The sequence below is a fragment of the Thermobia domestica genome, chromosome 7, assembly GCF_964235325.1.
Source record: "Thermobia domestica chromosome 7, izTheDome1.hap1.1, whole genome shotgun sequence".
NCBI classification, from domain to species: domain Eukaryota; kingdom Metazoa; phylum Arthropoda; class Insecta; order Zygentoma; family Lepismatidae; genus Thermobia; species Thermobia domestica.
In genome coordinates, this window is record NC_137460.1 from 39,476,561 (window position 1) to 39,488,779 (window position 12,219).

General features: G+C 35.3%; 1 protein-coding gene across 2 annotated transcripts in view; it reads right to left on the reverse strand.

The window, feature by feature from the left end:
* The window catches only part of LOC145690019 (neuronal calcium sensor 2), a 252,078-nt gene that overhangs the window by 108,249 nt on the left and 131,610 nt on the right, over nt 1-12,219 (reverse strand). For both annotated transcript variants that reach the window (XM_081764503.1, XM_081764502.1), the window contains exon 2: nt 1,297-1,424. In XM_081764503.1, coding sequence (XP_081620629.1) covers nt 1,297-1,407 — 111 coding nt within the window. In that variant the 5' untranslated portion in view covers nt 1,408-1,424. The remainder of the gene's footprint in view (nt 1-1,296; nt 1,425-12,219) is intronic.

Sequence of the window (12,219 nt, forward strand, 5' to 3'; positions counted from 1 at the left end):
TGGTCGCTACATTCCAAGTGTTAAAACAAAAATTTCTACGTAGAACCTGAAGGAACTGATAAAATGTCATAACGTAAAATTGAATATGGTGGACGCAACATTCCAAGTGTTAGAATCTGAAGGAAATGATAACATGTCATAACACAAAATTGAATATGGTGGACGCAACATTCCAAGTGTTAAAACAAAAATTGACGTTTTTTACGTGACTACGTAGAACCTGAAGAAACTAATAAAATGTCATAACGTAGAATTTAACATGGTGGTCCCTACATTCCAAGTGTTAAACCAAAAATTCCTACGTAGAAAATGAAATCTTTCAGTTTAACGTCCCATGATTATGCCTATTAAGCTAAGGGAGACAATGATTTAGGCAAGTGAATGATGATGGAAGAATTTGTGGAATGAGAGAGTGAGAGGAAACGGGTGTACCCCTAGAAAACTCACGGACACAATGTTATCCACCACAAACTTAACTGACTGGAGATCGAACCAAGGACCCACGCACCAGAGGTAAGCGCTCTACTATTAAGCCACTGCACCCTCCTCCTACGGAGAACCTGAACGAATTGGTAGAATGTGAACTAGATGTTCCATGCCGTATCTTTAAAAGGAAAATTCCCTTGAAGAACCTCAACACAATGACTGACACAATGTCAGGAAGTAAAATTCAACATGGTGGACAACTCAACACCATTTGTTCAAACTAGAATTTTATGAGTGAAGGATTGGTCATAATTTCAGAACGATACTGGCTATATGTAATCACGAAATTTAATATGGGAACACTACTAAACGCCACACTGTTAACACAGAAAATCAAATATCAGTAAATCATTTTAAGCGGAGTATAAAATGGAAGCTCTAGGTGACAGAATTTTAAAAAAAATAATAACTTCGTTTATAGATTTTTAAATTATCATTATTAACAAAAGTAAATAAATGAACAAATAATCTCATTTAAAAAAGAAAAACAGATCATAAAAATATTCTTTGAATATGTCTTTGATAGCAAATTTACATTCCCCGATTTTTCAACAAAATTGATCAGCTTGCATACGATAGATCATACAACTTGACAAAGTATTGTTACTGAAAATTCTCTTGAATCTAATTCGATGAGAAATTTTAACTACTCTATATTGTTGACCTTTAAGAAACCACAGTAACAATCACTGAAATTAACGTAGAGTGAGTAATCGTCATGGCGGGAAGATGATGTAATAATTTTGTGAAGTAACACAAAAAAAAGCTGAAAGGGACAGGGTGTGTTTGAAACAGGAGAAGGCCACTTACCTTGAAGCCTTTATACCACTCCTTGATCGTCGCTTCGTCGTACCGCGTGTGGGTCTTCAGGAACTCCATGTCCTCTTTCGACAATTTGTCCTTGCTCCCAAAGCAGCCCATGATGTCTTTCTAACACCCTACACACAAAAAGATAAAAGAGAAAAAAATGTATTATTTCTTTTCTTTTTTTAAAAAAAGAGCTAAGCAATGATTATCTTATAACTAGTACATCTACTGCTTCGTGCCTAGAATTTGTAATGAACCGTTACATCTAAAAGCATATCTGAAACATTTACAATAACGGCGAAACAATAATAGAACAATTTGTTTGTTCTACGTGGACATTTACACGATACTGTAACTTAAAAATTAACAAATATATAAACAAGAAGCTTTTCTTTTAAATTTACTCTCCATGTAATTTCTAAACATTCCTCAATAAATAAAAATAAAAGATAATATTTAAAGTAACAACTTTTTAGTACAGTAAGAAGTGTCAAGTTCGCAACATATGCCTTCTTTGAAAATTCTTTCCCTTATCAGTTTTCTTTCTTATAAAAGTTTGTCTACAATTCATGCCATTTAATCCTCAGATCAAAGGTTTTCAACTTTTCGACTCTCGCGGACTAGCACAGAGAAATAATAACACTGCATTTAGATGTTAACCTTATTTATTAGCAACGAACTTTTTTTTTAAATATATATAATGTATATTTTAATTTTAAGCCCTCCGACGAAGTATCAAAAACTATCTCAAAGAAATGATGGAATTTTTCGCGTCACTCTTACCGTTCCCGAGATATTGGCCAACAAAGTTCCAATTTCGGGAAAGTTAAGGAACCATATATCGTGAACTTTAAGTCATACAGAAATTATATTGGTGTTGATCAATACCAATATTGATTCAATATCAATACCAGTTACTGGGTCAACAATTATTGCGTCATTAGTTATTGATTAGTTGTTGATCTATTGAATTTAATCAAATAAATTTAATATACAATTTCAAATACATTTCGGAAAAAAAGAATCATTCTTTTTTAAGTTCGTTCTGGCAATGCTCTTCGAGCACTCTCATCTGGTTTTTATTACAGAAATAACGAATACAAAAGTTACTAATTTTACTTTTATGTTAGAAATTTTAAATCATGAAACTCCTAGAAAATTTAACCTATTTCTTTTGAAAATTATTATTATTATTATTAATAATAATAATAATAATATTATTATTATTATTATAGTAGTTGGAAACCACTAACTTAAGATGTCTCCCACAGAAGACAACTGTGGGATATTTCGGTGAACCAACCAATACTTTTCGATATTACAATATTCTTAAATGCTTTGATATACAACAATTCTCGATTTTTACATTCGATATTTTGTTATTTTATTGATATCGATTTTCGATATCTGAATTTGGATATCAAATAGACCTACTCTTACTATAATTGCACGAGGAGAAGCAAATAATAACTAGATTTATTTGAAACTGGAAGGCCTTCCAAACTCCTGCACTTGTATATTTAAAAGTAAATTTTGTTCACTTCATAAGCGTCATTAAACCTTTAATATGTAGATTAAAACAAAGGCATATTTTTTCTCAGTCTTGTTGAACTGTTGAACTATAAACGTGTTTCAAAATAACATCGACAACATTTGGGAGATGATTCCTGACACCAAAATAAGACAAAAACTAAAGACCAACCTGGGTGCACAAATGTTTCCTTTCTGAGTTATACGCTGCCGAGAACATGAAAAAAAATGAACTTCAAAGGCCCATAGCTCCAATACTATGGGGCCTACCGTAAGACTTGACCTGACTACAGTACGTCCCATAGTTTTGTAGCTATGGATCTTTAAAGTTCATTTTTTCATGTTTTCGGCAGTCTGTAACTCCGAAAGGAAGCAGTTGTGCACCCAAGTTGGTCTATACTTTTTGTGTTATTTTGGTGTCAGGAATCACCTTCCAAACGTTGTCGGTGTTGGTTTGAAATACCCTGTATACATAGACGGAGCTAGTAATTGTCTGCTGAGGGGGCAGACCTTTTGGTCGGTCTCGGAGGTCTTAGTAGGTGACCATCTTATAGGTGGCACTTTTATGTTTTGTCAAGAAGTTCGAGGGGCAATGGCCCCTATGCACCCCCCTAACTCCGCCCGTGCCTGTATATACATGTAATGATAATTAAAGTGCGCCACCACTCCACAATATTATTGTTTTATCATCAATTACGAAAATAACAATAAAATCTCATGGCGTGTTTGTATTCAACTAATACAGTACTTCAAATACTAACTATATTAAGGCATCCATACTCATGAGCTCAACTATATAATTAACTATAACACACACAACTTAGTGCTTGCCGAAGGGAGAACAAAATTAAGAAAGGCAGGTTCCTGAATATATTTGCACAAATATATTCAAATTAGAAGAACGAACGATAAGTGATGACAAAAACAGTCTAGACTATAAGGCGCCTACACATAATTTAATTTTCACTGTGCGTCACATTAATGAGATTTTTCGCTCTAACTCTATTAAGTAAAAATAAAATTGCACTTCAAGACTAGGTTTTATCCTCAGAAGGAAAAGAAAAAGCTCCTATCAGATATTAACTATCATCCTACACAAAGAGTAACAAAATAAATTTAAAATACATTATGACTATGGCCATTCCATGCCCTGAAGTACTTCGGTACATCACGCAGTTAACGTCTCAAAAATAGATTTACGAATATGCTACATGTAGTAGGTGGGTTAGCAACATAAACATGCCACAAGGGAAATAGTGTACATGTGTTGGTGTGTATTACAGTAGCATGCAACCCGTCTCTCCCTCACCAGTCCTACAGTTTTCACATACGAGAAGAAAAAAAAAATGGAAGAATAGAAACTGGTTTACGCCATTCTTGAACATGAATATAGTATAGTAGGTCACGGACCTAGGCAACGGCGATGACATATACACTTATCTCAGAGATCATTCATGCATATACAATACCTCAGATCTCTTAACCTTTCAATAGGTTGCAAAATAAACTTACAAGATGAATCTATTTAGATATTCAAAATTTATTAAGCTGTATTTTATGTTCAAGCTTTCATCATGCATCGGACTTTACCTTGCACGCATTTTCATGCGTTACAAGTATAACTATATATTTTATGATAGTTAAGTATGGTACTGTTTAAAAAGAAGAGATGCGGTAGCGTAGTCGGTAAGGCATGCTGTTGCTCACGGGACGAGATATGAGATTTTCTTGTCTCGTCTCGTATTTTCTTTGTAGATCTATCGTGAGTATCATGAGGAATTCCTTCTCGTCTCGATACTTTTAAGTAAAATTCTCGTCTCATTTTGTAAGTTTGTGTACAAAATTTGTAAAGTGTAGAAAATTATTTTTTTTCTTAAGAGCCTGCCTTACTAAAAATAATACAAAATTTACCGTTTTTTTTTTTTTGCTTGTTTATTTATCAATGAAAGGAGATAGTGAAATGCAAGTCACCACAATCATAGATAATGATATTCTTCAACAGAAAATATGAACCCGAAGAATGTTCAGTGTTGCCATCCATGAAAATTGCAGTGTTGCCAGAAAAACAATTTCCCTAAAATCTAAGTTAAGGCAGCGAGTAGAGGAACAAACTCAACTGCATTTGATTACGTATCATATTGTTTTGGTTTCCTGTGAACTACTTTTTAAATAATAGTTGTATTTAGTTTGTAATAAACAAAATAGTTTTAACATACAGTTATTAAAACTAAATAATAATGTTAATTAAAAAGTAGTTCTCAAGAAACCAAAACAACATGATACGTAATCAAATGCAGTTGAGTTTGTTCCTCTACTCGCTGCCTTAACTTAGATTTTTAGGGGCATTGTTTTTCTGACAACACTGTAATTTCTATGGATGGCAACACTGAACATTCTTCAGGTTCATATTTTCTGTTGTAGAATAGCATTATCTATGATTGTGGTAACTTGCATTTCATTATCTCCTTTCACTGATGAATAATCAAGCAAAAGAAAAATGATAAATTTCGTATTATTTTTAGTAAGGCAGGCTCTTAACTTGATCTACAAGTGATCATAAGCCTTCCGCGGAACGAGATATCAACGATGGGAATTAGGAATTACATTTTTGGGCTGTCGGCATCTACGGTCATCTAGCCCGTCACGTATATGAGGAATGAAGTCTCTCGGCGATCACACTATCCGATGAAGGGAAAGAAAGGATTGAAGAAGGAAGGAAACGGCCTGCAACTATTATGTTAGGTAACATTCCGGCATTTGTCTGATGTGAATGAGAGAAACCCAAGAAAAACCACACTCAAGATGGCTGGTCTGACAAAGCTGTTACACTTTTTCGACTGAGTGTCCCCACCGAGATTCGAATACGAGATTGCTCGCATCAAAGGCGAGAGCGTTAGCGACTACGTTACGGGGGCACCAATCAACGATAGGTATGGCATAACAACAATTAAACTATATTTATTATTGGTTCTAAACACTGATACATGTTCTTCACTATGTTCATACAAGCACTTATCAATTGAGTTTATTTATTTTTGTTGAGAACAGCTTTCGAGATCTAAGACTTGAGTTAACTAATGTCGGCCACAAGACTAAAGAGAAAAAATCTCGTCTCGTGGTCAACACTATTAGGCGTTCGCCTGCCAACTGAGCAGACCGGGTTTGAAGTCCGATGGGAACGGGAAATTTTTCTCATGCTACCCTCTACATCCAACGTGGCTCTGAGGTTCATCCAGTCATTTGAAAATGTGTATCTGGGGCAACTTGGAGAAGTAGAGAGGCCGGAGCGTAGTACTGTATATCCCCTCCGTATTTACCAAAATCACGGAAGTTTGGAGCCTTTACTTCCACACACATAGCCTATGGGCCTTCATTACCTGTTCCGAAAGAAAGGCGACTTTTACTTTTAGTTCTTCAGAAAGAACTTAGCTTTATTCTTCGGTTTAAAATAAATATAGAGGTTAATATGTTTATGAGTAGTAAGTGTGTAACTGTTGAGAAGGAGTATCTTTCATTATCAGGAGTGTGTTACCGTTAGACGACAAATAACAATAGATGGAATTTGCTAGCGAACAGTGTATTTATTTATTTATTTTTTTGCATACACAGTGAATAAATAAAAAGAGGCCTCCGTTAGTGGTTAGAGAGCTAAACTCATGTCCGCGTGGTCTCGGGTTCAATTCTCATCCTGTGCTTTCCAATTTTCGGCGTTCACTCACTGTCGTGAGGCAAACTGGAGAGTCACATGAATAAAAGACGAGACGTCCAATAGTCTAGAAAGCTCCTGATACGCCTGTTGGAGACGACTACGTGTTCGTCGCTAGGCTGGACTTAGTTCAGCCAGTCACTAACAGATGGCGTCGGAGCTACTCAGGCCCACAAAGGATTGTCACATCAGTGGTCAATACAAAATACATACATACATATCTTTTTCAGTAGAATAAGATGTGTTACCACTGTTATTGGCAATAAACAACATACTTCTCAACGCCATAAGTATTTTTCTTTACTTTTCTGAAAACTACGCATGGGAATTTCATTTTATTAAGCTTGATGTCATCTATCCGCTGATATGACAAACTTTCGACACTATCTTTACTGAACAGAAATTACACCAACTTTGGACACTACCTTACAAGGAGAAAGCAGACTTTTAGTAAACGAACTTCACAGCCATCTCTCGCAAGATAGTAATCTATATATATAAAAGAGAACGTACAATTCTTTGTCCGCTCATCACGCTAACACGGCTGAACCAATTTCTTTCATTTTTGGGGGGTTATTAGGATTTGGACCCTAGATGGTTTTTATCATATCACTTTAATTTTTAATTACCAGTGTCTTGAGATAATTGACCATTCAAGTGTCCATAACGTACAAATCCTTTGTTATTAGTTCATCATAGGTAAAAATAAACGTATTTATATGCAACCCGCATGACCGTGTCACTCGGCGGGTTAACATAAATGACAGGCGATATAGAGCGGAAAATAGCTTGAATCTTCTGTTTAAAATTTTTTAATTGATTTGCTTATTTTTACAGACACTTTTACAATATGCCAGCACCGGGATGACCGCAGCGAAGCGGGGCGGGTTAACATAAATGACAGGCGATATAATGTTAAGATTTACTGCAATCTTCTATGGTTTTTATCATATCACTTGAAAGCGAAAAAGTAAAAATTATCTAAGTAACAAAGTTTATTGCGTTCCGGGGTGACCGCAGCGAAGCGGGCTGAACGCTGCTAGTAAACATTTAAAGTGTTAATATTACAAACTGGGAAAGCTAAATAATCAGAAATAGCGGAGATAAAGCGTCTTAAAATTTCCGACTCGCATCATACATGAAACGACGCGTTAAGTTATCAAGTGACGGCTTGACAGAGTGAGGAGAATTTACGTCATGTGCAAGGGTACCGGGTTCGATTCCCGCTCGAATCATTTTTTGTTTCTGGCTTTAACCAATAAAGTAGCCATTTGTACAAGTAAAATATTAATTCACCGTATGTTTATAATGCATGAAACAATAGAAATGTTCAAATCAGTTGTAAAATCCTGCAATGTTCCACTTATCTAGCAACAAAATATAACATATTCCGTAAATATATTGATATTACGAATTATATTATGGTTACCACAGTAGTTGTGTAACAAATTTTCTTGATGCTTCGTGTCTACATCTGTGAACAGTGTGCGAATTACAAAGGGGATGAAGGAAAATCCGCCTTGGTAATACTGGATGTATGCTATATCAAGTGGCGACATTTCAGACGATAATGGCATGGGAAACTATGACAGTTGTAGCCAGGGGCGTCATTTAGCGAAACAAGAGGGAGGCAATTGCCCCACCCCCCAAGAGTTTGTGGAATACATATACTTAATCGATCGTCTACTAATATATTAGTACAAAACGTGAAAGTCTTATGTCGGTGGTGCTTTTATCTCCTTCAAGCGAAGTCTGAAATTACGACCCTGGTTATATAATACATGCAGTATTACCAAAGGGGATTTCCCCTACACCCCTTGTAATTCGCACACTGTCTACAGATTTAGACATGAAGCATCAAGAACATTTTTTGCACGACTGTGGTAACCATAATATAGCTCATAATATCAATATATTTACAGAATAGGTTACATTTTATTGATAGTTAAGTGGAACATTGCAAAATTTTACAACTGATTTGAACAATTTCTATTGTTTTATACATTATAAACATACGGTTGTTAATATTTTACTTGTAGTTACAAATGGCCACTTTATTGGTTAAAGTAAAAAAAAAAAAAAAAAAAAAGATGACCCGAGCGAGAATCGATTACGGGACCCTTTGCACGTGAGGTGTAGATGCTCTTCACTCTGCCACACCGTCACTTGATAATTTAACGCGTCGTACCATATATGAGGCGAGTCGGAAATCTAAAGACGCTTTTTCTCCGCTATTTCTGGCTATTTTGCTCTCCCAGTTTGTAATATTAACACTTTAAATGTGCACTACTACGTCGCGAAAGATGGCCCCGAAGTTCATTTACCAAAGTCTGCTTTCCCCTTGTTAGCTAAACAGAAATTTTATCAATTATGGACACTATCTTTGCTAAACAGAAATTAACGTTTAAGAGTTAGTTATAATTTTGGGCAATGTCTCATTAACAATGTCATGTATTACCATCTTCTTAGTTTTGTAATAAAAAGCTTGATGAGGGTACAGTTCAGTAATAGCTGCACTTTAATAAATGCCGTGGTTCTTACACAGCACCCATTTTTAGGCTTAGGAACAAATTAGTTTTTTTTTCAAGTTTTTCGAAAATTTCGCATGAGCTTTCAATCGTTTTGTTCAGCTCAATTAATCTATCGATTGGTATGTGCCTTATCTTTGGATATGCTAATAATCCTGTTAAACGATGCTAATAATGTAGACTTTACATAAATTTATTTTTCAGAACAGAATGTGATGTTGATGAACATAGAAGCAGAGAACACGACATTGGTGAGAAAATGGAAAGAAGTCCTGGAAATTATGAAGGTAGGAGACAGTGATGAATTGAAATGGAAGATTTGCGATAAATAAGGAATGGGAGATTTCCTCAAAGAAGAAGAAGAAGAAAGGAAAAGACAGAAAGAGAACAAATTAATAAGGGAACATAACAGGATAATTAAAAAGACAAGAATGTATCCACCAAAAATGCATATTTTTTTTACTGCAGCTGAATAAGTGAAAGTGGAAAAACTCAAGTGTTGCTTTTTAATGAAGATGGGAGCCTAATTAAAAGTTGATCTCGGGAAAGTATATAAATAGATGACCAATTCCCAAGTAGCCAGAAGAAGTGCAAGTCGGATGAAGACAGTTGATGTGTTGAAACTGTTACGTGATTGTGTTTTTCTTTAATTATATTTTTATTACATAGTCTTGCTCAGTGTGTTGTTGTGTTTAGTTTGACAGGACGGAAACAAGGCCTGATAGAATAATTTGATGTTTCACAAAACTATAGAAGGATAATGTAACAAATTGCTACTAAAATATTAAAAGTTACAATCTACTAAATAACAAGAGTAATTTTTGTCTTAATATTTGTAGAGAGTATTCTTCAAGCACAGGTATGTTTTCGGCCTGTGATTCCAGTGGGTTTGATGTACACCCAAATTAAAGAGATTAACACGTTAAAGAAAGTATCTTAAGCAGTTCTTACTTACCTAGAATAGCAACTGATCTTGTCTTAATTCTATTTGACATTAAATGAGATCCACATATAGCACTACTTAATCATTGCGAAAGTGATTAACATTGCCTGTGACCAACTGAAAGAGCTAGCCAAAAATTAGTCAAATCCAGGTAATTAAGAAAAAATCGGCATTATTAACAGCTTCAGAATTTAATTTTACACATGTAAGATGCTAAACCCGCCAACGCTAAGACGGTTGGATGGAGAAAGAGAGGAATTCTACAATATGTGTCAGCAGATATTATACAGGTTATTAAATCAATACGCCTAAAGACGGCGGGACACGTCGCTCATATGAGAAACCAGTGTGTCATGTATAGATCGGTTGATTGGATTGAAGTGTTAGATTATCTTTCAGCAGATATGGTATATGAAATGTGGACCCACAGCTTAACATGGGATGCCATCCACATAAGCTCCCAGCGGGAATCGAACCCGGGTCCCTGGTGTTGAAGGCGCGCAGGCAGTTACTAGTACTATACAGTACAGTACACCTCATTAGAAAGTTTTATGTTATAATAAAGCCACAATTCAATCCATATTTGAACCGCGAAATTTGTAGCTTTGCACTCATTAAAAGGATTGGATTCTTTACAGAAAAGAAACTATTAAAATTGAGTGCACATTTGAACTGTAGAATTTTTAGCTTTGCATTAACGGATTGGATTTTTAGGAAAAAGGAGCTGTTACAATTGAGTGCATATTCGAAATGTGGGATCTTTAACTTTGAATTCACTAAGTGAGTGGATTCCTTAGAAAATCAAGTTTTTACTATTATTTTATTTTATTTATCAGAACTGAGTGCATATTTGAACTGAGGTATTCATAACTTGGCAATCACTATCGGATTGAGGTTTATATATATATACCTGACAGAACTGTTAGAAATGAATATATACTTATTGCTGCCACAGCGAAATCCGGTAAAATGCTCCGTCGGGCGATTTTTTAAAAATTCTAGCGTTTTTTTTTTTTTTTTTTTTTTTGTACAATTTAATCAAAATAATCTAATACCTCGTTTTCGGGAGCTTTCAGGAGCCGGAAACCAAGAATACCAAGCAACTTTCTGAGGCCGCAGAAATGCATTTCACCATATAAACCTATGTGCTTGTTAGCAGCGGTGATTCACATAGTTTCAAACTATACAAAACCTGCGGATCACATTCGACGCACACGGCTCCGCGAAGTATGGTCGTTGAGAATCATTGGTGATGCACATGGTATGTTAAGAGGTTGGATTCTTTAAAGAATCTGGACTGTCAGAACTGAGCGCATATTTGAAATGCGTAATTTTTAACTTTACATTCATTACGGAATTGGATACTTCAGGGAAAAGAACTGTTAGAATTGAGTTCACATACGAACTATAAGATTTTTTGCTTTGCACTCATTAAGGAATTATATACTTTAGGGAAAGAGCTATTAGAACTGAATACATATCTGAACTGCGAGATTTTTAGATTTGCATTCATGAAGGGAATGGGTTCTTTAAGAATTTGGGCTATTAAAATTGAGTGCGTATCTTAAATACAGTGTTTTAAACTCTGAATTCGTTAAAGGACTAGGTTCTTTAGAAAATCATGAGTTCTTAGAACTGAGTGCATATTTGAACTGGAGTATTCGCAACTTGTCATTCATTACGGGACTGGGTTCTTTAGAAAATCGGAGACTATTAGAATTGAGTGCATATTTGAAATGCGGGATTTGTAGCTTTAAATTCGTTCAAGCATTGAACTCTTTGGTAATTTAGAACTGTTAGAAATGAGTGTATATTTATTGTATTCATTAAGAGATTGGATTCTTTAGAGATTCTGGGCTCTCAGAACTGAGTGCATATTTGAAATGTGGGATTTTTAAGCTTTGAATTCGCTAAGGAATTAGATTTCTTAGAAAATAAGGAATTTTTAGATTTGAGCTCCGGAATTTATAGTTTTGCATTGATTAAGGAATTAGATTATTTCGCTGTTACAGAATTTAGGATTTAGATTTTTGGACTTTCGGTATCTATGGTCATTTAGCCTGTCACGTATAAGGGATGACGTTTCTCGGCGAGCACACTATCCGGGCAAAGATAAAAAAGAAAGCGGCCTGGGACCTATAAGTTTGGTACCACCCCGGCATTTGCCTGGTGTGAATAAGAAAAACCCAGCAAAACCTCATTCAGGATGGCTGGCATGA